Source organism: Drosophila eugracilis, unplaced genomic scaffold (assembly GCF_018153835.1).
Source record: "Drosophila eugracilis isolate 14026-0451.02 unplaced genomic scaffold, ASM1815383v1 contig_616, whole genome shotgun sequence".
Taxonomy (NCBI): Eukaryota; Metazoa; Arthropoda; class Insecta; order Diptera; family Drosophilidae; genus Drosophila; species Drosophila eugracilis.
The window spans coordinates 965,318-990,578 of NW_024573499.1; the positions used below are offsets into that span (position 1 = coordinate 965,318).

A 25,261-nucleotide genomic window follows, 5' to 3' on the forward strand; every position below is an offset into this window, starting at 1 on the left:
TGTGTTCATGTTTATTTGTTACATGCATTCGTGGCGGAGTCATTCTGCAAAATCTGTGCATATTTATAAGGGTGGGCCGGATCTTACTTTTACTATTTACAAGAAAAATAGTTTTCAGCTTAAAAGAAAAGTTCCAAAATGAAGACTTTCAATTTGAGTATTACCCATAGTCAACCCAATAATATATTTATCCGCTTAGCTTAAAATATTTTTCAATATTAATTCTGGTTATTTCTCTTTTGGCGCTGACTTGAAACCATATATGACAAAGAGTGTTATGGCAATATCCAAAATTTTATTTATTCCCACAAAATTTATGTCTTTGTTGGAATCTTACTTTCTCCTTAAAAGTAAAGAAAAATGCTAATTTGGTCAACCTGTCGTATGAGTAATTTTGTGCGTATGAGCAATTTTTTTTTAAGAAATCTAAACTTTTTAGTGTTTGAATTGATTCCAGATATGATTCCCCTTTTAGGCTAAGAAAGTCCACCCTGCATTACATATACAGTACTTGCACATGCAATCAATAAAGATTTTATTTTTGGGAGTTGGGGTGGCGGGTGTTTTGTCGCGATGCGGCAACAACAGCTGTTGCAACGCCAGACGACCCCCCAAAAAAACAGAAAACGAACAGCAGCCAGACGCCGGCAACCGGGGAACCTCATCATCATCATCGTTCACCACCCGTTTCAAGAAGCAATCAATGCACTTCTGGCCATGTGCCAAGTTTCTCTTCCGAAAACCCGGAGAGCCATTCAAAAGAGAGGCACCAGAAGTCTATGAGAGTTGTTTCGGGTTTGGTTTGGTTTCGGTTGAAAAGTTTAAGACAAATTAAAGTTCAACTTGTTTAGTTTCTTACTTCCCAAAACTCACTTTTATAACAACAATCTTTTTTTTGTGTTTACTGTCGTTGAGGAACATTATTTTGGTAAATGTTTTTATCTTTAAATATGTATCATGATTTATATGTATTTTTTTAGGAGTTTTCTTAGTTTATAATATATTAAACATATTTCTATCATTTCAAATACAAAAAGAATGTGACTTTTATAGAATGAAATATATTTTAAATTATCTACAATAAATTAATGTTTTAGCCAATAAGGTTTAAAATAAGTTTTTAGATAACCTTAGATTTTATTGTTAAATTCTAAAATTTACACCAAAATGTTAATAATTTTATACAAATAACCTGTGTACATAAAAATCTTTTGAATTAAAAAAATGTCTTGATAAGTTTTTTCAACTTTACCAGAACAATAGTGTAGCTCCAGGTCTTCATTTAATATTAACGAATCTTTAAAGTGCAGACTTTTCGAGTTTTGCCGCGTCACTCGTTTATCCAAAGCACCCACACCACGGCATTCTCACGCACACTCTGGCACTCTCACTTACACACACATACACTGGGGCTGCCGTGTAGCTGTGTAGCAACAACAATATTGAGCAAGGTGCGCTTAGCGCTCGCTCTTTCGAATCTTATTTCTCCGGTTCAGTTTATTTCTGGCTCTCGTGCAAAGCGCATCGTATAGCGGACATCGCCTATATCGCATGTACAATCGTGTTCGCATCGGTTCCAATCTGCGTGTGTGTGTGTGTGTGTGTGCCTAAGCGGGTGTGAGTGAGTGTATCCGATGCAATGGTTTTAGCTATTTGAAGCGCAAAAGTGCAATACTATTTACTATTTGACAAACGCAGATGAATCACTCACACTCGTTAGAATCCCCCAAGATATCTTCAATTTTTGTTGGATATTTCCCTGGGAACTGATCCAAAAACCCGTAAACTCATACTCATTCCCTGTCTTGAATATAAAGTCAGTGATTTATGTGTGGGTGTGGGTGCAGTGGATAAATAATATACATAAAATTTAAACAAATAAAGGCTGTTAAAAGATCGTAAACTGGAGAGCCAGCAAGTGCCGAATTCCGTGCTAAAGTGAAACTTCTTTGTACAAACAACAGAAACCGTTAATTGCCAACGCCATTCTTTTAAAGCCCACTTTTAAGTTGCGATCGTGTGTGTGAGTGTGTGTGTGTGCTTTGTTAAATATTTTTAGTGCCTATATGTTTTGTTTATCGTTTTTTATAGCTTATTTGTCTGTTAATCTTGCCCATTCAAAATATGAACTTAGCCGTTGAGCTTAATTAAATTGACTCGACTTCCGGCAATATAATTACCCAATTTTAAAGTCAAGACCTTTAGCTTAAACCCTTTCACTTTAAAGACCACAGAACCCAAAGATTTGAGCACCTTCTCCATTGTGACAAGGTAATCAGATCGTTAGTGGGGGGCAGGCCTTTAAATTCTGTTTTTTAAAAATAATGAACAATTAAAATGGCACGGCATTGTGGTGGACCCGCACAGTTTCCATTGCCTGAAGTTGGGGCACTCAAGACCAAAATAAACGGAACCCTTTCACTTTAAAATCCACAGAACCCCAAAGATCGAGCGTGCAAATAAAGCGACGAAAACGAGTTTCGCAAAGAGCAGAGCCATATTCCATATTCCATATCGAATGACTGAGTTACTGAGTAACTGAATAAGCGACCAATAAAGTGTTACTTGGCACATCCAACTAGCTCCGTTGCAGCGACGTGGTGGCCTATATTCAAAATAGATCAGAGATCGACTCAACGGCAGCTGCACCGAACGGCAGGAGGAGATGCGGCGATGAGGAGCTGAGCAGCTGAGGAGATCGCCATGTGAGAAGAGCAAAACTAGTTTCCCATTTGCGCGCTTATGCTAAGTAATAATAATAAATAAGCGCAGTAGTCTCTTGTTCGCCGTTCGAGAAGTGACCTAAAAATACTGGTTTCGAGTGCGGTTTGGCGTGAGAACGTGCAGCATAGCTACTACCAATGGCCACAGCCGCCGGAACAGCAGCCACCGCCGTGGTGGTGAAGAGGCCTGGTCCTCCAGTTCCACCCAGGCCCAGAGCAGCCCAGGTGGCCAGTGGAGGAGGAGTGCCTCCAATCATTCAGAAGAAGCCCACCTTCGTTAGCCAACTGAGTGCGGTGGGTCGCACTTTGGTCTACAAATCCCCATCCGTTAATCTCCCCAAGAAGCAGGCCCAGACACAGACACCCACTACGGCAGTCCCGACTCCTCCGGTTAAGCCCCTCAAGCTGCGTAAAGCACCCGATGTGCCAACGGCCAAGCCCAGGGAGGCAGTAACTTCGGTGGTCACGGTCAATCGCCATAACTCGATTAGCGTGATTGGGGGTTCCCCACAGACCACGCCCCGCAAGGACACCCGTTTGAGCCTGGGAAGGGTGGATTTCGAGAGGGCGGGTCTCCAGCCGGCTAGCCAGCCACTTCCCAGACCACGGAAAATAGTTCAGCTACCCGTGGCCACTCTAGATGTGGAGGATCTACCGGTGGCAGCCACTAACCCACCCACTGGGCTCTTCAGAAGATCAAAGACCACTTTGGATGGTTGCCAAAAGGAGTCGGGAACGTCCCCACATAATGGAGGGTTCCTGGCCGGGCGGACTGTGGAGATCAAGAACAATCTGAAAAACGCCGCAGAGCGTCTGTTCTCGGAAATAATCATAAATCAGAGCCAGAAACAGGCGGCCACCGATACCACCATTATAACCAAGCACGAGGCCCTGAAACAGGAGTCGGATATCCTGACCATCCAGTCAACGGGAAATTGCATGAGGATTAATGTGAACGGCGGACAGTCCGGTACCATTAAGAGTTCAATTAGTGTGGGCAATACTCCACAGAAGAAGCAAGCCTTCCACGAGATGCTCATCTCAGAGCTGGCCGCCATGAGGAACAAGTCCTGTTCGCTGGAGCAGCTTCCCACCAAATCCCTCTCGCCCCCAACCACATCCACACCCAAAAGCGTGGTATCGCGAAGGCGCTATAACTCCATCGATGACGCTGATACCGAGGACGTGGATGCGGACAATGTGGAGGATGCAGATGGTGATGAAGAGGATACCCTCACCTATGCTGTCAACAAGTCGTTGAAGGAGAATATTGTCAACGATGGCTCTTCATCTAGAAAGCGCTGTCCCTCGGGCTGCTCCACCGATTCATCGCCCTACGGAACCGAAAGATCCCAACGCATTCGCACCTCGGATTGGATAGAGGTGGGCGACAATGGCACTGCCGTAACTCTGACCAGTTGCCACATCAGCCTCGAGGACTCGGGCATGGAGGATGAGGAGCGGCTGGACGATATGTCCTCGGGAGTGGGCGATAGTTGGGACAGCGTTAAGGAGGCCGAGACCGAGAAACGTACTCGCAACGGAAAACGGTGAGTCTTGAAAGGGCTTACTAAATATTTATTTAGTTTCATTTTTAAATATTTTGATAGTTAACCTGACATATTATCCTAATTGTCTTAAATCACTTAAAGATTAGCATAGTTATTGATTAAAATCCGCTAATAGCAAAGGGATTTATAATTTGATGAAAGCAGTTAGCATACATAAACGCGGCTATAAAATATTATTGTTATCGCCGTTTCTTTATTGCTAATGAATGTTGAGATTGACTTTTGATCGGAGGAAAGGAAGATCGTGGCCCATCAGTGGAAGACCTTTAAAGACAAAGACCAATAAGAGAGTTTATGATAGATTGATTTAGAGGTCGTGATGGTCTACAAAAAACTGAATGTGACTTTGGCGCACTCCATGCGATAGTGGGTATTTGCCTATCTCGGTCTCGTTATTGAGCTGCCGCAATTATTTCACCGAGTTTCGCTGGGCTCCAATGACATGGTTTTGATCGACCGTGCGCATCTCATCCCACGGAATCCAATGCAATCCCGAGCACCTCTTCATCTTCACGGGGCCTCTATTGTTTTCGGTGAGTGAGATCTCTCACAGAAGCGGGCTTGGCTTACATTAATTTATCTGTGCTGACATCATTCCGAATGCGGTTGCTGCATGTTGTTTGCTGCTTGCAGCTTGTTGCTTGTTGAATGTTGCACATTGCACATCGCATGTGCGAGCTTTTGGGCCCGATTGCCGATCGCCGGATTGCAGGTAGCCGCAAAGGCTTGCGATATTAACAATTTGGGCCCGCTCGTTAGTATTTTAACAGCAACAGCAGAATCGAAGTGGCCAAAAACCCGTTTTGGAGGCGCTCTTTGCGACTGGAAAGATTCGGATTTGGCTGGTAAACAACACACAATGGGCCTGTGTTTATATTAACATATAAATACTGTACGTATTCCGCTTGCGGTACGTGTTTGTCGCCGCGAAAAGTGATTATCGTGACTCACAGAGCTTGGCATTTGCGCCATCGCACACTCGACCAGATATCCTACTTCATACTCGTATATCGTGCACATATGTGTGTTCCAATATTTGCTTATTCACACGAAGTATGGCTCTCATTGGCATTTCATAGCCATCAGAATGGCCGAAAGAAGTGGCTATACACTGGCCATAAATCACGGGCTAATGTTCTCCAATCATGTGTTAGAAAGTTGCGATTGCCTGTTAAAATACAAATCGGTTACTAGGGTTACCTATTATCAGATAGCCTGATACTCATGCTCTACAGATCTCAAAAATACCATTAACTTTTCTTTCTTTCCATGTAAATGGTGATTAACGATGTTTCAATACATTTTATTTAATAATTGGTTATAAAGTCTTTCATTACTCAGACTACTTTTTCTTTCTGCCAAGAAAGAGAGTATAATAGTTACCCTAACAAAGTATTAACTTGTATTATTCACTCGATATTTAAACAACAAAACGTAATAACTCTCTTTTCTCATGCAAGCACTTTGAGCTGATAATAATGCATTTCACTTAATCTATTACTCACCCAATCAATAGCTTATGCATATTTAAACGAACCTCGTCGAGAAGTCATTTCCTAAAGCGAGATGCAACTGGCAAATTGCATCTTTCAAATGCCTGAACGTGTGGATTGTGTCTTATGCATATGAGGTGATTCAGAGATATATATATCTATATATATTCCCATTGACTCTGGCTATGGCTGTGGCTGTGGCTAACTGTTGCAACTCCGAGGCAAGCGTTATAAAATAGATTCAAATTCAATCACTCGGCGAAAGCAATGTAGTTGCACCAATCCCAATCGCCACACGAGGCCAGAGTTATTGCTCCTTCGATTTCGATTTGTATAATGGTTGCCGTTATCGAGAATGGTTTACCGTTTCCTCGTTCTTCTATATAGAAAATATCTGCCACTTTGGGTTGAAAGAATGCACAAGAGTTGTACATCTTTTAAAAAGACATTTCCGTGAATTTATTTCTGTTCAAACTTTTCATTCACTCTTTTCGCCTGGGGCTTAAAGAACTTTCCACGACAATGTCTCTTTGAAACCCGAGCCTAATTGTCACCTGTGAGCCATTATTAAAAGCGAAATGGAATGTTTGCATGTGGTAATGTCTTGAATAACGACGACTGCAACTTGATTATTGCTTCGCACTGCTTGTTGGCTCCAATCATTTTCCAGCATAATTTTCTGGGAACTGGGAATTGCAAAGCGAATGGAAGCCAATCACAAAATACAGATGGCGATTTACATATGTATCTCGGAAAATCAATGTAAATGCAAGCCGCTTCAAAGCCCATAAAAGAAACAGTAGTTTTCACTGGAACCGTAGTTTGGTTTAAATGAGATTTTTTCATCGGTCACAAGTTCATTTGTATCGAACAAGGGGCTCAGCTGATTAGCAGGTCGAACATAAAAGCTTTCTCCGAAGGCATAAACAAACTACAAGTAAGCCATCCTTAGACCTTTATTTGCTTTATTTGGTGAAGTGAGTGATTTGGGTTATAAACCTTTCGAATTTAATAATATGGGTTTTTCTAAGCCGAACTAGGCGCAGAAACACCTTCAACTACGATTAAAATCATGGCCGGTTCGGAGTCTTGGGGCTTGAGGCTTGACGGCTGTCCGCCAGTCAGTAGTTTCAGGTGGCGGAGTTGTAATTTCTGTGTTTGCCAAAGATACACAAGTCAGGTTTTCGAGTCAGTTACGAGTGTGAGAACCGTTAAAGTACGACAGGTGACTCGGCAAACCGAGTGACTTTCAGGTGTGCGCGGGTATTTCTGCGTAATATGCTTCTGTTTCACTTGGCTAGCAGCTAAATATCCCGAGATGATGCGACAGATACTCCGGGTTCAACTACCTCTCTTCGTTCTCTAAGCTGGAAAATATCAGGTCAATGGATCTTAAGACAAGTTGAGTTCCCTGCCAAGTGCAACCTTTCGAAAAGAAACTTCTGGGAAAGATCAACTCAATTAATGGCGTGTGATTAGTGATTAGTCAAGTGCTGCTGCTTCTTGTACCAGAAATGAATGCCCAAATGAGTGTTACTAGTTTACAAGGTGAGGAATACAGACCAAACCAGACTCTTCGGTTGTTAGTCGAAGACAAACTTTGCCAAAAAGTGGCCAAAATACCCAAAGACACTATAAACTTGATTTTAACGGAAAACAAAACATGCGGAAAAGCAGCCTGGACCTGGAAGCCAAAAGTGGATGAAGTCTTGGACTCTACTCCACTTGGTCTACGAGTGTGGGCCGACGGGCTGACTAGCTAACTGACTGGCTGCCTGACTTGGCTTACATAAACTGAAAACTTTGAGCTCACATATGCTTGTATGCTCTGTTACAGTTTATTAAGAAATTTGGCAGTACAAACTAATGATATAATCTAGGCCTTAACGGAAGTGAAGAGTCTTGGGATGAATATTTTAGCTTGCAAGTTTGTTATATTAACTGCCTTTTAATATGATTTATAAAACACAATCGAACTGCTCTTGAGGTTTAGCTACACAAAGCTCAAGTTGACTTTACTGCATTCATTTTTTCGTCGTTAAACAGCCCTTTCAGGCAAATAGATTCCATATGTTTTCCAGCGTTGAGACCTCGTTTCTCATTTAATTTGTCCCCCACTCTGCACTTGAGTTACCTTATTTTTTGTAATTTTTTAATGCCAACAACTCCGCACAGATGTCTGGCCAAAAATAGCAGTCTGAGCCAAGCTGGCGCGGATTTGTAGATCTGTATCTCAGGTGCGCGAGTATTGCCCAAGTTTCCTGTTCCGTTCGGTGGTCAAGTGGACGGATTACTCCGTGGCTTACTTGCGGTTGCCGAGCTCCACGCCGAACACTTTACTTTCACATAAGGCAATTTTAATAGCACTTTGGTTTTTGAATTAGTCTTTTTATTTGTACGCCTTCGTAGCTTCGTTCATTTTTCACTCCTGTTATGGATTTTGCATAGTTAATCTTATAGAGAAAATGTTATTTAATATTTAATCTGATTTGGAGAAGTTAAAGCCGAGATGTATTCGCAGCCTTAGTTAGTTCGACGATATGTAGTTACTTCATTAACCAATTTTATCCGCCGATTATACATACTAGTCGGTTTTAGGGTCTAAATTGGTACACCTCGGCTGCTTTAAAAGACAATTAATCATCGGAGGGCCTCTTTGGTATGGTTACCTGTTCATTTTAATGGGATCAATGGCGTGTCTTGCATATTTTCGGTATTCTCGAAAATGTCCCGCTCATATTGCGGTGCTTTCGCTTTTGAGTTTTTGACTTGTTGAGTTTTTTAGTATTTAAACGAACAAAGTCTCAGCAGTGGCCTTATGGTAGGTATACCATGCTATATGCTTGCTATATGGGGCCCGAACATGGTGAATCTGCATAAATTAAGCCATTCGATGAGCCATTTGTAAGGTGGTGCTGGCTATTGGCCGGCTTCGTTCTACTAATCAGGAAACCGAAATCAAAATTTCGCTTTTTGTTGGATTCGAAAGAGAAACGCGCGACTAATCGTATGCCGCACAACACAATTTATTTGGTTAACTAAACCGCTCTAGTCGGCGGCTCATTTGCATTGCCATTGGTTTTTTGTTATTTGTTTAGAAACTCCTCTGCCCGGAGTCGAAATAAAAGTTAGAAAATAGAAATTTATGGGCTCTGTGGTGAGTAGTTGGTGAGGGCATTTCAAACGAAAGCGAAAACGCTTCGATATGAGCGATTTTGTATCTGGTTTCGATGGTTTTTCTCTTTTCATTTCGGGAGTGGCTCACGTAGAGGGCGACAATACGTGAGTAACCGGCGATAATAACTCCCCCAAGACTAAGATTCCCCTTTAACAAGTCTCCAACTTCTCACTTAATTTGCACCGGACTCTTCGGCGGTCTGCAAGACAATGGAACAACGATGCCTTATTAGAATGCGTGAGAAAGCCACAGCCACTGTGAGAAACTGGAACCCGATTGTGTGTGCGTTATTAGTCTTTACGCTGCCCTCATTAAATGGCTGGGAAAGAGTCTCCGAGAACCGACTGACCCAGAGATCTCAACGCAGCCATTTAAATCCCCCTTTTATCACCTACTCAAGCGACTTGAGCGCCATTTGTTTTGCCAACCATTTAGCCAAGGAAAGCTCATAAATGCCGACTGGCGGTGAAATTTTTGGGTCATCTATTGGTATTATGATCACGTAGGTAGAGCCAGTCAGTCGAGAAATCGCCATGGCGTTAATATATATATATATATTGTTCTACAGCGACATCCTGCAATGTGCGTGCTCCGATTCGCCACCTGCGCAATTGTCTGCAAGATTGTCCCATTCCGATCCCGATGCACTTCTTCTGTGGGTCACATTCTACCAATGCGTGGATCCGATTCTACCGGGCAGTAGTAGTAGGTCTATATAAATAGACAGCCGCATTCCGCACGCTCCCAATTCGCTTTGGTCTCTTGCCCCGAGCAAGGCTAAAACTAAAACAAAAACTCGCTGTTTGGGGTCCGAAATAAGACAAATTTGACGGCTGCATCACTCGCCATCGTTTTCGGATATTTCTGAATGGGAATGGGAACGATTCCGCTGCTTTAGCCGGCTATTCGGATCGCCCTAAGGTCTCGTCGGGCAGTCGCCCGATTATTCCGTACATGATGTACTACAGCGGCGCGAGCGTGTTATTTTGTTATATCTAAAAATATCCGGGGATGCGATGCGGTGACAGAGGTGCTACAGGGTGGTGCAAGGTTGGGGATCTCATGGATCATGTACGGCGATTTTACGACTGTTTTGTAGTAAACAAATTTCCAGGAAAACAAGCCAGGAGAGTTTTGGATTAAAATTAACCTGAAGTTGTAGTACTTTCTGGCAGAACAAGATCGAGCATTACAATGAAACCTTTTATAGTTTTTGGTTCTTATTGCAGTGGAAACCCCAATAATATGTTCAAGGAACAATAATCACCTTAAGCCTCTTTAGTACGACCAACTTATTAACTTTCTCCCTCCTCGAACACCCTGTTTGTCATTTTATTTTTTTATTAAATCAATTTGCTCATTTCTTATATGTTTTTATTTTTGTCTCGATTCCCAATTCTCACTCTCGAGAGTGTTCCGTGCTCGGCGATCGCGTGGCTTTCGCGTCTCTGTTTGGCCGCCTTTGGGGGCTCCTTGGGGCCCGCTCTCTTCGGGGGGATTTGGATTGAGATTTGGGCGCTCCAACGTGGCCGAAAGTGGCAGCATTTAATTTTTAGTTGCACGCGAATTTCGCAGCGAAACAAACAATATCCACGCCAAACGGAACTAGGAAATACAGATTATATGTTCATTTTTCCCATACTGTTTGTTCAAATCGTAATTTGTGAGTACGCGCTGAATCGCAGACCGCAGACAGCCGAGAGCAGTCAGCGCAGACCCTTTTAATGACAATGTTTACGCAGCTGTGTGAATTCTTCAGATAAAAATGACAGATTAGCAAACCAAATTAGACATGCTGCGAATAGTAAAAATAATAATATCTTTCCGCTGCCAATGCTTCGCCTAAGAAATACAATAAAAACCATAAATACAACAAATACAAAGTTTTCGTGTTGATTTTTCGTGTTGATGTCTAAAATAATGTTGCCGCAGTGTTTTTCCAATGTGTTTGTACTTCACAACATCGGCTATTTGATAAGTAACAACTTGCGGATTCGAATGCTAAACGTAGATGTGTTTTCATTAACCGACATGTGAGACATTTCAGATAAAGCCATCACCTACGTTTGTATAAACTCATTCTCGTTGACCGACCTCCAGCCTTGCCCTGCGCAGAATATCGCTTTTCCCAATGAAAATCTCATGACGTAATATCAGTTCGGTGGAAAATCAAATAAAATTCATTATCATAATTATAATCAGTTGTTGAATTCTTTGCTTCGCTTAATACGAATGGCTTTCTAAATATTCACTTCGACTGGCATCGTTAAGGTGAAAATACAGACCTGCTGACGGATTCAATTCGAATATCTAAAATAGTTTGACGTGTGGGTCGAAAATAGATGAAAGGTGTTGCCTTTGGCTATGAATATTGGCGGCCCTAATGAAATACAGTAGAACCAGCTGGGTTTTATTTGACTAAACGACTTTTTATAAAAGGCAGATTATAGATGTTATGACAAGCAACTTGATTGCACAATATGTTTGACTTTACTTAGCTACGAGTATATCACTCAGATTTCTGCAACAACTACAAACCGATTCGAGATTCATAATCTGTCTCATAAACGATTAGGCTTAGTCTGAAAAATGGTCGATTATCATGGCAAAGTCTTCATTTAGCAACCTCCATCACGACTTAATGAAGTCACAAACCAAATTGCCTCTTGCATTGACCACGTTTTTGCGACTGTATTATGGCCTTTGATGCAACTGACTGAGTAGACTGCTTAGCAGATTTTTGAACTCGTTTGCTAGCATTCTAAAAGCCATAAGTCGGTGGCCTTCGTGTCTGGTTTCTTTGACGAATGGAGTTGTGCCGTGCACTTTATGTACATAACTTTATCTTTTCGCATACCATGCCATGTTCTCATGTATCTTTTTACATGAGAATGCCTGAGCTAATATTACAGATTGAGATTGAAATGCCATTCTGCTGAGTGCAACTCTGAGAGATCACGATTTCTTGTTGATTAACCCAAAAGTTACCAGTTTTTTGTTTCTAATAAGACTTTTACATTCAAAGAAAGGATATAAATAGAAAGGGATCTAAATACAGCTTTCTTTATCTAATCTGCTAAGCCAACACTTGATCATACTCTGATATACTGACCATACTACCCACCTGTTGTTCAGTTCTGTTTGTTGTTTTTGATAACGAAGCAATATCTGCTATGCTGTACATATGTAGAAATATCTTTCGATCCACTTTGCAGCTTATGTCATAAGTCGTTTCATAGAGAATAATACAAATAAGCCATAACATCTGCTGTGCCTAACCAACATATGATAATACCCCATGCTGCAAGAACCCATCACCTCATCCAGAGTTCTGTGTTCAGTTCCGTGTTTTGTTATCTGTTGATAATTTCTAAGGAAATGCGTTGAATCTAAGGAGAAACCAGCTTCTCGCTCCAATATCCAAAAGTCTAAACGATCCCCTATCTTATGTCCAATGGAAACTTTGCAGCTAATGCCATAAGAAGTTTCAAACGCCATCTCACAAAGTCACCCAAAATGTCCGAGGACCTGGACGATCTCTTCTTGTCGCCGATTCCGGCGCCCACCGCTGTCGAGCTGCAGCAGTGCATTTTGTTTGGGTTCCGGCGGCACCTCCACCCCGCCCAGATCTTCGAGGAGTGCCGCAACGCCTTCGGGCCCTTCTGTCCGAGTGCTGAGTACGTGGCCAAGTGGTGTCAGCGCTTCCAAGACGGATTCTTTACTTTTGACGAGAAGGACGATGAGGAGCTGAGGATCGGGCGTGGGGAAACCCCAACGACCTGCAGCGAATACGAGGAGGATAGTGATTTTGGTGAGGCGGGGACCGTGTTGCCCCTGGTCCTAAACGAGATGATAGATCGAAACGAGGCAGATGACTTTGATAAGGATAGTGATGATGGTCTAGATGGTCATGTGATTGGTTATTGGCAAGGTTATGGCTATTTGGGTGGCAAGCAAAGGTATAGTTGGGCTGGAAATAAATTGTATGTACTGTGTCTGCGCTCTTAACTTATCATTACTAATTCATGACTACTTCTATCTTATCTTTGCAGTGGAAACTTCGTTTGCGAGCTGCCCCCGCTGCCAAAATCCCTCATTGGCTTTAACAAACTATTGTGCTCCGACTCGGGACTCTTGAGCGATGTGGAAGGAAACAATAACAGCAGCGATATCAGCCAAAAACCAAACGACACTTTTACGGGGGAGACCCAGGATGGCAGCAAGAATGCCGTCGATAAGTCACTGCCCTCCTCGCCGAACGGAAACACGGCAATACCACCGATGGCAGCGAAATCCGAACCCAAATCCCCCAGTTTATCCGCCAAAGGAAACCCCCAAGCAGTCGAAGCAGGCAGCACTCTGGATGCACAAATCGCGACGCTGCGGAAGGAAATGGTGAGATCTCAATCATATTTTATTGTGTTTTTAAGTTGTTTGAGTTGCAAATGGAAATGGAACTGGTATCAGCTTTGATCGGTTGAGGTTAGTTAGGAGATACGATTACGAAGATGATTATCATACTAGCTGTTAGCTTTCGAATATCATTAAAAGATTTATTCTACCAAGATAGGTTTATTTTAAAGACAAACTTGAATCACAGGCTTACTAATTCTTATTCAGACCACCTTCCTCGTATTATAATTCCGATATAATTTTGATATTCCCACCCTACTATATACTCCAATGACTCAGTTGCGAAATTAAATATTTCAACAAATTTGCATTGGAACCAAAACAATTTAATCGTCTCGTTTAACAGCCGAAACCAGTTCCCCGACAAGCTGAGTTATTTATATTTGAATGTCGTCACTCTAAGCTGGAAAATAACACACTTCTTAGCAGTTTTAGCTGCATTTGGAGGTGAACTTTATTGACCTGGCTTAGTAGACCATAGTTCAGCCGCCTAATACCAAACTTCTGAGGCGGGGGCAAAGTCTAAATGTTGGCCAATCCTTTCACATTTAATTCCGTTGTTGGCTGGCAACAAAGCTGGCTCAATAGCTGTGTCCCCTAGCATTATGGCCATAAGAACCTGTTTAATACTCGCTTAGGCGTAGGTGTAAATACCCCACAAGTAAGCCTTGAGTTAGGAGCGGCCATTTTCTGAACCGAACTGAACTGAACCTCGTCTCGGATTCAGATTCAGATTCAGATTCGAATTCGGATCAAATCTTCTGAGCAAAAATGCTGGCTCTTTCGTGCTGCTCCGATTTAGACGTCGATCTCTGGCGGTGGTGAACAATTGCAAATAAATACTAAATTGTGCACCATTTAAAGCATTTTGCGCAATTTGCATGTCTGCTGTTGTGCAATATGGCCATTAAGACCTGGCCAGAGTCTTGGGCCCAAATGGAATATTTGTGGGCCACATTTCCTGCCTGAGTCTAAGAGTGTTATTATTATTACTTTTACACGCATTTCATGCGAGAGGTTCTATCAGCTGGGTAAGTTTTTATGTTACATCAAAGCCAACCTCTAATCGCCAACGCAGGCCCAATGACACTTTAATTGGTCATTGTATTTGCCCAACCGTTTATTATTTACGTTTGTGTGTTATTTCTGCGAGGCATTTGGATTTATTGTGTTGCCACAATATCACGATGCTTTGTTTATCTAACTCTGCCGGGTCTTAGTCGCTTTCTGGCCAAGTTGGTCTGCCATAGCCTGTTTAGACACCAGCGAAAAGAAAACACCAATTCCTTGGCCAAATAGATTTGAATCAATAGGGAAGCGATAGAGTTTGTTTATTTTTTTAAACTAATTACTGGTTAGGGTATTGGTTAGGGTATCGCTGTGCTGACCTAACTGAACTATCTTTTCTCGGTTTTCGCAAATGTTTCGGTCGGTTGATTAACGATTCGAGCTCTGATCGCTCAGTTCGGTGGGTGTGTAAGCCAGTAAGTATGGGTCCGGTGTGTGAATGTGTTTTGCAATTATGTTAGTTGGCCGCTTTTGCTTTCGAATGCCGCACTGGGCAGAGATTGAGTGGTTAGCCTTCTTGGTGAACCCAAGCCATTGATATGCATTGTTCACTCGCATCTGTTTATGTGCACTCTACTCCTCGTATCCGTATCTGGTCGAAAGCGGCTTTTACTCACCGAGCCAACCCAACTTTGAACACGAATTGAAAGTAAATATTTGCTGAAGGTCAGTGCGGTAGTTGGTTATTATTGGGTTATTAGATCAGCTTTCAGTTCGGGCCACAATGACTCTTTGACGTGCCACCCGTAATGCGATTATCCATTCTACATTTCGCTCGAATAATGCCCAGCAACATGGCCAACATGTTTGGTATTAATTAAACTCCATTGGATAGTTTTATTGTTTCTGGGAAAAACAATGAAAAGGTTTACGTAGAAGTCATAATCATTATCAGTTAAGGGGCAGTTACAGGTATTATATCTATTGTAATGCTGAGTTAAGGAGTTCCACCATTGGAGGAGCTGCAGAAGAACTCTTCAAGACCTTATAGCCTCCATATTAATAGACGATTGTCAAGTCAAATTAGGCCCAATTGTTAGAGCCGCCATTCCCATCGCCATCAGCGGCACCAACTCTAATGTGTACAACGATGAAAATGAAGTAATAAACCTGGTTAATGCAATACAACGCATCGGGGAGAAATAAAAAGCAGCAGGCAAGCCACAATGGGAGAAAACAGGAGTAAGACTAATCAGCGCATGCGCAGCCATTAAGCCAGGCAATCCAGCAATAAGCGAACTCTGGCTACAAAGCAAGCTCTGGCTACAAAGCAAGAAAGCAACAAAGCGGGTCCGCTTCAGCTAATTTATGTTGCCAGATACCTCGGTTATGGCAGCAAATTAAATTTATGAACGAAAAAAGGCACCACCAGCAGCAGCAGCAGCAGCAGCAGCAGCAGCCAAGTAACTAAGGAGCCAGCGGACAGTTTGTGAGAAGAAATGCATCAATGCATGAAATGGATTTTTACGGCTTACATAAAATGGCCTTGAACGCATGGGACCGGGCCCGGGTCCGGGCTGGAGCATTCTTTGCTCAGCCTTAAGATCGTCGAGTGCCGATTAAGCCGCGTCTCGAGTCTTGGCCAAGAAAGACCCCCATTTGCGGCTAATCGCTTCTCACTTGTTCCACTTTATTTGGCACATGCGAACCGAGCTCAGTTTATCAGACCGCGAACATGACACGCCAACCTCTTGCCGAGGGTTTTATAAAGATATATGGATGTGTACTATATCTATATATATATGTTCTGCAATCCGTCTACGAGTATTGCTTCATTTGCCTACCTCTCGAGTTAATTAAATCCGTGGGGGATATTAAGAGGTGTGGAAAAACTTTTTATTTGCACAATTGGCTTGATAAATGGTCTGCTGGAAGACATTTTCGTTACGAGTGTTAGGAAATTAATCAAAAAAGTAAATTTATAAGTTAAGATAAGGAATCATGGATTGTGCTTTTCCCTTTCCTTTTGCTAATTTTAAAATGCAAATATCTGGTAAATGGAAAATGGCAACACATCTGGGATTTTCCTTCTGCAGATTCTGCAGATAATTGCTGAAATTCCCGGCTTGTTTTCATTCCATCCGATTTCCGCGATTCCTGATCTTCCGCATTTCTAGCAAAGGTGCCGCCGTTCAGCTGCAGAGTTCACGCATCAGTGCAGAAATGTTTGATGTACGCTGAATGGCTTCCCGGCTAAAGATAGAACGCGCCACTATTTATCTTGGATCTTGGGCAGATCTACATATATAATATATATATGCATATATATATTTTAACAGCCAGAGAGAGGGCTGTGGCAGCCTTGTCTGGCATTTGCAGCGTTCATTGCCATTTGGCGCTGTTGCATTTAAGAAATACTTTTAGGGCTTCTGCTTGTGCCAAAGCCTCCCCTCCTATTGCCACGTAATATAAGCACTTCGTACAGCCCTAAGCAATTTTAGCACAAGGAGCTTAGGGCTAATTAAGTTTTCAACCATATCGATTTGATTTATGACAGAAGCGAAAGAAATGCAACTTGCCATGTAGCTGACTGCAATTAAACCTAATTAAATGCAGTTCAATAGCTGACCTACATTCGCCGACAGCCTGATCTGCATTTTCTGGTCAGTCCTAACTAATGGCATTAGCACAATTCTACTTGGATCGACTTCCCACGGATAACCCTGCAAGTATGTTAATTTGCGACTAATTCACATTCGACCCAAGGCGACGCCCCCGCGAAAAGGTTTTCCACAACCGGCATTAATCTGGCCAAAACTGGCACACACTTAACATGGCTCACAGCAAATGGGGGGAACAAAAGAAAAACGCAGATAGGCAGATTTTACTGCAGAACACGTAGATACTTCCTTATTGTTGGGAAAGTTGGGGAAAAGCGGAAAATAGCAGATGCAGAAGTATTGAATGCCCAAGAAGAAACCGCAAATGACGAAACGCTAACCGTATTCTAGTCGGAAGTGAAGAAAATTGAAATTGTGGTTTCCGAAGTGCCCGAAGCCACAAAGGGAAAGCTTAATTAATGGTTACAAAAAATCTGTAATCATTAAAAAAGCCTTTACATTGAATTAAAAATGCATGAGGTATTCCTTCTTCTACTCAATTTATCGCATGTAAATCTTAATTTTTTAGTTTAATTTTCTTTTGCATTCAATCTGAATGCATTAGCAGCCAAGTGGGAGTTGGGCGGAGCGAAAACGCAGGCTTGAGCGGATTTTGTTAATACCACGATGCTGATGGTGATGCTGATGGTGATGGTGATGCCGCGGCGGTTGCAGAAAGTTTTTCTGCTTTTCTTTTCGCGCGATATTATGCCGCGATATTAATTGACAAATGAGATTTTTCCTTCCTACTCGACAGCGACAGGGAACTTTCATTTTGACCACAAGCTATACCAAATACAGGCCAAGGATTTGGATGTTTGGTTATTTGGGATTATTCATGGCCAGCCAGACGATATATATTTCGGATAACACAATCTGAATCTATAAAATGTAAAGTAACTATTTGTCAATGATAAATCTATCTGCCCATAAACAAGCAGCTTTCCAGGTCTGTTTCTATGCAGTTTATTATGTTTGTCAGTGGGAACGCAGCATGCTTGAATACCTTATGAGCTGAATGTAGAATAAATATCAATCTAACAGGAACAAGAGTGAAGGTCATGACTTATAGCTGGTTTCCTTTCCTTTTTTCTAAAGATAACTTAGTTAATTATCATACTAATTTCCCTCCCATTTGATCTATTCCAGCACGGACTGCGTCAACTAGATCTCTCGTTGTTGTCACAACTGTGGGTGCTTAACGAATCCATCCAAGAGTTCCGTGCCCTGATCGAGGATCAGGAGAACGAGGATGAGGACGACGAGGTGGACAATGGCAACGAAGTGGATGAGGAGGGCAACAGCCGTATCTCCTCCTCCGTGGAATCAGTGAGATTCGAAGGAGGTGCGGATGCCAGGATGCCGAAGCATCTGGGAACCATACCAAAGGTCATAACGACGCAGCCAAAGGTGCTAAAGGATGCGCTGGCCAGCAAGGACCAGAAGCCGGTGCCTAGGATGCGGAGCGCCCCACCGCCGCCACCTCCCGTCGTGCTGCAGACGTCCTTGGAGCGAAAGCCGCCGGCACCTTCACGGCCCACATGATGTTACCTTTCGGACTTCCTCGCCGGAGTCAGGATGGTCATGTGCAAGGCGATCGTGAGCGATGTGCCCGCCTCATCCGCGTCCGCTTCCTATGGAGGAGAGGGATCCCCCTTCGGAATGGACCAGAAGAGCTGTTTGGGCAACCAAGGCGGCCTGCTCCAAGCATAGTTTAAGTTGATATAACCGATAAACAAGGTGGACGAGCGATTTACGAGCGAACTGATCTAAATTTTGGGTGAACTAGCAGTTCCCGAGGTGCCCTAAGTAATCCTGATGAATTATCTGCTGCTTACCTCAATATAGGAAGACCCAACATATTATATAATTGGTAGAATTCGTAAGACCAACCTCTGTGGTTAGGAGTCCTTTGTGATCTTCAGTTGTAAGCTTATTGTACATTTTTCTCTTGTGGTTTGGGCTTTGATGGGTTTCACCGATAACTTTTGTTTTTGTTTAATATCCCTACTACTCGTTAAGCTTAGCTGTCAAAGTATGTCCTGGATCGACTGGATCGCCTGCATCCTGTGGCTATACTCCACCACGCATTTGACCAGTAACATTTGTATATAGCAATTTTCCTGGCTAGCTGCTGAACATTTTATAAACCTAACGACAAGCATAAAGAATAAAAAACTTGAAAGAAGCACTGTGTATTTTTTTGGCCAGAATCAGGATGTGGGTTTCAGACCAGGCTAACGCCATTCAGTCCAACTTGGATGCAGGGGAAGTCATAGGCCACAACCTGGTTGCTACTGTAGTTGGTATAGAAGGTGGGACAGGCCTTGACTGCAACGCCGGCCATCTGAATGTCGACTTTGAGGCATATGTCCAGCGAAACCAGTGAGACTACAGGAACGCAATACGTGGGCGGTTTGTTGGTGCTAATGGAGAACGAGCCTACTGAAGTTCCGTCCAGTGAGGCTCCCAAATCTAACGTTCCACTTTGTAAGCCAATTCCTAGGGTGAGGCAAACTAAGAAGGCAGTTGAATAGATTAAGGGATGAAAACTATCATCTGAGAAACTCACGAGTACTGGTTTCGTTCATGAGACTAACAGCCACACTCTGGCAGCAACTGCAGGACATCGTAGCTGAGCATTCGCATCCTTGGGTCTGTGCTGACGAGGATGACAGATCAGTTCCAGCTGCATCCCCCATCCATTCCCATCCTAAGTTATCTGCAATGGCCAGGACTGCAATCAGGAAAGTGAGGCTCTTCACCATGGTGAAGCCTCTAGAACGGATGACCAACTGTTTAACAGACTCGCAAGCGGTTACATTTTGTCCACTCTTTCTACTCTGTGGTTAATATTAATATTAATAACAGTTATCACAAATTAATTAGTTTTTTGAAAGGCTCATTTAATTTGCCATTTAGGGAAAATAATGCTTGGTTCAAAAGTCATGCAATGTGTGGGTATGTTAAATAAAAACAAATTAATTTAAAACTTGTTTAATAGTTCATAAATTAATGGTTGGTTTTAAAAACGATGTAATAGAAAATTAAGATATTTTAAAGCTAAAAGAAATGTTAAATGTTTACAAAGTAAACAGGGTGTGTACTACTCACTTTTTTAGTGGCGCTCTCTATCGATCTAATTTGTGCGCAATGTAGAATACATGTTGAGTAGGGTACTTTACGTACAGTTCAGCTTTTTGTCATTCAGCTTAACATATTTGGAATTCCTCAGCTGTTATAAAGTCTGAAGTTTAAAAGACTCAAATTAATAAATATTCATAAAACTGGCCGTGGACATATTGGGATAGTACTAAAAAGTGTATCTTAAAAAAGGTTTCAAAAATAATCTGAACTGATACAATCAGCTTAAACATAGTGACTGCTCTGAAATGTACTTTCTAAAAATATAAGTAAAAGAATGTATGTAGAAGGCAGATGCCAAACAAACAAGTTTTAAAAAGAAATTAAAACGACGTTTTTATTGTGCGAAATTGACTATTTATAGGTAAACTGTTTTTAGAAATTACTGACTGAGATTTCCATAAAAAGTAAACAATTCAATTGCTTATTTACAAATTTTTGTTTAATGGGTTATCAAAATATTACAAATTTAGAATATTAAGTCCTATTGGCAATATATATACAATTTGTAAATTTGTTAAATTTGTTTTACGATCTATAGTATGCAGATCAGATGAATGTTGTTGCTCAATATCTGCTCTCCAACTTTGGCCTTAAATAATGGAAATGCTGTCACCAGTTTTATCCATTCACAGAAGCTTTTAACATTTTTGCATTTCCTCCATTTTATAAAATAAGAGGGTTCACACATAAGTTTCCTCAGTTTTTGTTATGCAGTCAAGATGATCTCAACAAAGTTGGTAAATTAATCGTCAGCTTAAAATCCATAGATAATCCTTAGGCTTATAAAGCAATATCTTTTATTTATTTATTTATTAAATAAGTAAATGTTATTACCAAGACGTGTTTTAAATGTTATTATATCATGTTTTGTTAAATAATTAAGTCAGCCAGAAAGTGAAAACAAACCCGATAATATTTCACACAGCCGTGCAAATATGTTTTAAGAGATATGCAGATCAGTTGATTCCCGATCTACATGTTCTTCCCTAGTCCGGCGTTTGGCCGGGGAAAGGCTAGGACCGGTTTAACCTAGTAGTTTTGGCAGCTAATAATGAGCACTGAAATGCCATATGCAGTTCCCAAAGTTTATAAATTAAGGTGTCCCTGCCTCGGATGTTTCAGTATAGATCGGTTAATTCAACGCTTTAATATGGTCTCAACGAAACTGGTAATCAAATTAGAAATTTCAAATTCTTTTAGTAAAAAAATAATATGCGGCAATCCTTTAATATATTTCCTGTTGTAGCTTCTATTCACTGCCCTGCTCGGCATTATGGCCACTGGTGGCTCGGCCCAGGGCTTCCAGAACCTGTTTGCTCAAACCACAAACTCGGCCATAAGTTTGTTCGACAATTTCGTAGCAGCCGTGAAGACAGAGTTTTACTCCTTGGTTCCCACTCAGGAAGGATACCACTTCAAGTTAGTAGTTTTAAATTGCCAGTAATTAACCGAGTGTGTATCATCAAATAACCTTTCAGATTAGAGGAGCCTAATGGCAGCAAACGCGAGGAAATCGGTATGTTCCTCTATCCCGGCACGGACAAACAGGAACTGGTGGTGATGGGTTCCTACTCCACCTACGATGAGAAGACCGACACGGATTCCATTACCATGTATACGGCCGATAAGCATGGTAACAGGGCCCGCTACGAAATCAAGAATCGCAGATTGAGTGGCGTGGTTCACAAGACACTCGCTGGATAAAATGAAAAAGGGTTAAACTGTTAATAAAGAATGTGGAATGAAAAGTCTTAATAGCTTCTTTGTTACAAAGTAAAGCATACTTTTAGGGAGGTGGTTTTAATAGTATCTCAGCCTTCATTCAGACGTCAATCACCTTTACTTGAGGAGATCTATATATTTATTGACTATTTAAACATTTTAAAAAGTTGAGTTCCACTTTTTCTATATTTGTTAAGGTCACTTTAGGAGCTGATATATTTTTATCAGGGGATTTCGTGTTCAAACCTCAATAAATGAATAAGATTCGATTTAATATCAAAATAAAAATAATTAAATTTCAGAATGTATTACATAAAAACAAGTATCTGAACTATTCGGCTTCCTATAACATTTAATTGTAGTGACGTTGTCTCGAGCGTTGAACCTAAACTTGACGTTTAGATTAATTGCTACACAGCTTCAGACTGAACTTGGGTTTTATTTGATTGCCATCCAGGAACACATCAATTGAATACCACTAGAACTGAAGACGAGTCTGGAAAGGTTTGGTGGTGCAATGAGTCAGTGCATGAGCATTATTGATGGCTGATTACAACTAATTACTCATCCCATTGAACAATCATGTAAAAAACCGTGAAAACTTCTTACAGAGAAAAACCTGATCCGTTCAAGAAAGTACAAATTCTTGAGAGCAGCTTGGGCTTCACCTACGAGAACATCGTATAGAAAGTGAAATCATAGCACGACTGCCAACCGAAATAAACTAGTTTGAGATCGTTCAGAGTAATTTTGTTTAGTTTGGCATCTGAAAACATATGCAAATATGATTTTATAAATCACTGGTTTCGCCAGCTCCAAGTCCAAGGATAACCGCATTTTGATAAGATATCCGAAAAAATAGTCTTGCATCTGCTTTGCACAGCAGGGAGAGTGAGTGGTATGTTTTCCGAACAGGTGTCTCGATTTCTATTCCTGCGTCAAAGGTTCTTCCGAATCAATCTTCCAAAATGAAACACAATGGCTGTAAGGCGTTGGCGTTTATTTCGGCATTTAAGTTGAGAAGTTGAGAATCGAGAAGCGACCGGTTTTACTCAATAGTGGCAGCTACTAAGTAAGAAATACGAATTAACCGCCGTGTATTCGCTGTCGCCGCCAGCTTCAAGATCTATGCAGATCTTAACTTTTATATATTAGGGGGCACGCTGCGGATGCTTTAGTATAGCTCCGGAACTTCAGCGCGCATAAACATGGTCTCAGCGAAATTGGTAAGCACTCGCCCAGGGCGTCACCCCATCCCGCTCCGGAACCCTCGACACTGTCCGAGACCTACGACTTGGTATTGACCAAGGGGCTGCAATTACTTTGGCATGTGAAGTGTGTGAATAATCCAAATAGAAGCTATCAATACTGTAAATGTTAATGCAGCTGTGCTAATAGCTTCAGCTACTGGCAATGCTGTTTTAATATCCAGCTAACTAAGCCGTGTAATTACCCCGTGTAGAATGCAGAAACTTATAGAAGTCTTTCTATACCTGACATTGCTAGAAACGCTTTTCCAGTTCGGTGTTCCAAAAAAGTGCTAATATCTGAATATAAAATAAGAAAATCATGTGAGATATTGGGACTATATAGCTACATTTCTGATTAGTTTGTTCAGTCTATGAGCACGGGCATTAATCTGCCACATTTAATATAGATAGACACTTAAAAAATGTTACAAAAACTAAAACTTAGCAAAGATAGACCAGTAATATGTTAAACGTTTTCCCCTTTTAGCTACTTTTCACTGCCCTTGTGGCCGTTATGGCCGCCAACAGCTCGGCAGGACTTGTGGACTATATATTTCCCGCAATCGTGACGGAATTTTACAATAATGCACCCACCAAGGAGGGATACCGTTTTTCGTACGTATTCTCAGACTTCGGCAGGGATTAGAGATTAACTAATGTCGATTTGCAGATCTGAAGAGCCCAATGGAAGCAAGCGCGAGGAAATTGGTGTGATCATGAACCCCGACACTCCTGATGAGCAACTGGTCGTGATGGGTAGCTACTCCTCATATGATGAAAAGACTGATACCGAGACTGTGACCATGTACACCGCCGACAAGGATGGTTACAAGGCCCGCTACCAGATCAAGAACCGCAAGCTGAGCCCCGGCGCCCTGAAGTCCGCCGCTGGATAGACTGCATAAAGATTGATGATTGTATAGAAATGTAAACAAAGAATCAAAAATATATATTTTCCACCGCTGAAACTGGTTGTGTGAGGGCGTTTTAAGAATTTTCATTTGCCTCTGGCCAAGATCAAGTTTACTTGTTTCAATATCATTGGAACCACTCTAGATAGACGAGTTTTTCTATTGCGCAATAGCTTTGACCTTTAAAAAGTCTTTACGCCCGACAAATTAGCGCATTCTATCGTAATGATGGTCTTGGTCTCGACACCCGAAACAAGTTTTAAGAATCTTGCAGGCATTGACAAATACATTCGGTGGTATCTATGAAGTCCACACACAAACACCGAAAAGTTAGCCAAGTCAGGTGAGGATCGCCTGCTAATAAGCGCCTACAGCTCAAAGTTATGGCCAGATTTGACAGGCTTGATTCGCGGCAAAGCTATAATCAAATTCTAATTTTAGTGATTCCAGATAACAACAATGGACAACCGAAAATTAGAGTTCTTCCTGGAAGCATTTAGACCAGCAAACCCGTTTCCTATGATGAATGGTAGTTCGAGCCACGAGGTAAAATTATGTATTTTTCGGGGGTTTTTTGTAAGCCTACATAGGAAACCTTGTACCATTGTATGACGTATTTGGCTTATTTAGCGGCTACATCAGTCACAGAAACACGTTTGCCCGAAATGTAGGTGGGAAGTTACTCAGTGCATCTTCATCATTATTAACAATTAATCAATTTTTACTAGTCGGATATGCCACAAAAAGCAAATAACTGAAGAAACGAGACGAAGGCCGTTTGGCATTTTTCACAGAAGTCGCTGAGGCAATCAGATTTATTACTTTATTACTTTGGGAAACATTTTTAAATTACTTAATAATTATTTGTAATTTATCATTCCAGCATTAGGGCTCATGAGTAGAAAACATTAAAGAAGTATTACGAAGGCCGTTTAAGCTTTACATTTAAGATGTAGCTTACAGTTAATGATTAATTAATCACATAACCATTAATATTAACCATCTTGTCAAAAGAATAACACCAAATATTTATGTACTAGAATTAGTGCTGGTACCTATTAATTACATACTTAACTAAAAACTTGTTCAGTCTGCAAGTTAATTACTGCTAATTAATCAAGCTTTAACCACTTTGATAACGCTGATGCTAACAAAAAGCTATTATTCGTGTAATGATATGAAGGT

General features: G+C 41.5%; 4 protein-coding genes across 10 annotated transcripts; 3 read left to right on the forward strand and 1 right to left on the reverse strand.

Annotated features, from left to right (window-relative positions):
• The first annotated feature begins 1,509 nt into the window (after positions 1 to 1,509).
• On the forward strand, positions 1,510 to 19,234 carry LOC108111402. Of its 7 annotated transcripts, none has more exons than XM_017220839.2 (4): positions 1,510 to 1,563; positions 2,437 to 4,273; positions 13,018 to 13,360; positions 18,196 to 19,234. In XM_017220839.2, exons 2-4 carry the CDS (start codon positions 2,862 to 2,864, stop codon positions 18,589 to 18,591), a joined length of 2,151 nt encoding a protein of 716 aa, XP_017076328.1. In that variant the 5' UTR covers positions 1,510 to 1,563; positions 2,437 to 2,861; the 3' UTR covers positions 18,592 to 19,234. The 7 variants fall into 7 exon arrangements, with proteins under 7 accessions (XP_017076328.1, XP_017076329.1, XP_017076331.1 ...); XM_017220840.2 differs by having other exon boundaries at positions 1,513 to 1,553; XM_017220842.2 differs by lacking the exons at positions 1,510 to 1,563; positions 2,437 to 4,273 and adding exons at positions 4,340 to 4,827; positions 12,435 to 12,948.
• Positions 19,235 to 19,273: 39 nt separating this feature from the next.
• On the reverse strand, positions 19,274 to 19,814 carry LOC108111260. The gene is made up of 2 exons (XM_017220649.2): positions 19,619 to 19,814; positions 19,274 to 19,563 (listed from the first exon to the last, which is right to left on the reverse strand). Exons 1-2 carry the CDS (start codon positions 19,812 to 19,814, stop codon positions 19,274 to 19,276), a joined length of 486 nt encoding a protein of 161 aa, XP_017076138.2.
• Positions 19,815 to 21,466: 1,652 nt separating this feature from the next.
• Positions 21,467 to 21,897, forward strand: LOC108111262. The gene is made up of 2 exons (XM_017220651.2): positions 21,467 to 21,612; positions 21,672 to 21,897. The coding sequence occupies exons 1-2, from the start codon at positions 21,467 to 21,469 to the stop codon at positions 21,895 to 21,897; spliced, it is 372 nt and encodes a 123-aa protein (XP_017076140.2).
• Positions 21,898 to 23,064: 1,167 nt separating this feature from the next.
• LOC108111308 (endocuticle structural glycoprotein SgAbd-9-like) lies at positions 23,065 to 24,133 on the forward strand. The gene is made up of 3 exons (XM_017220702.2): positions 23,065 to 23,141; positions 23,653 to 23,780; positions 23,836 to 24,133. The coding sequence occupies exons 1-3, from the start codon at positions 23,124 to 23,126 to the stop codon at positions 24,059 to 24,061; spliced, it is 372 nt and encodes a 123-aa protein (XP_017076191.2). The 5' UTR covers positions 23,065 to 23,123; the 3' UTR covers positions 24,062 to 24,133.
• Positions 24,134 to 25,261: the final 1,128 nt, after the last annotated feature.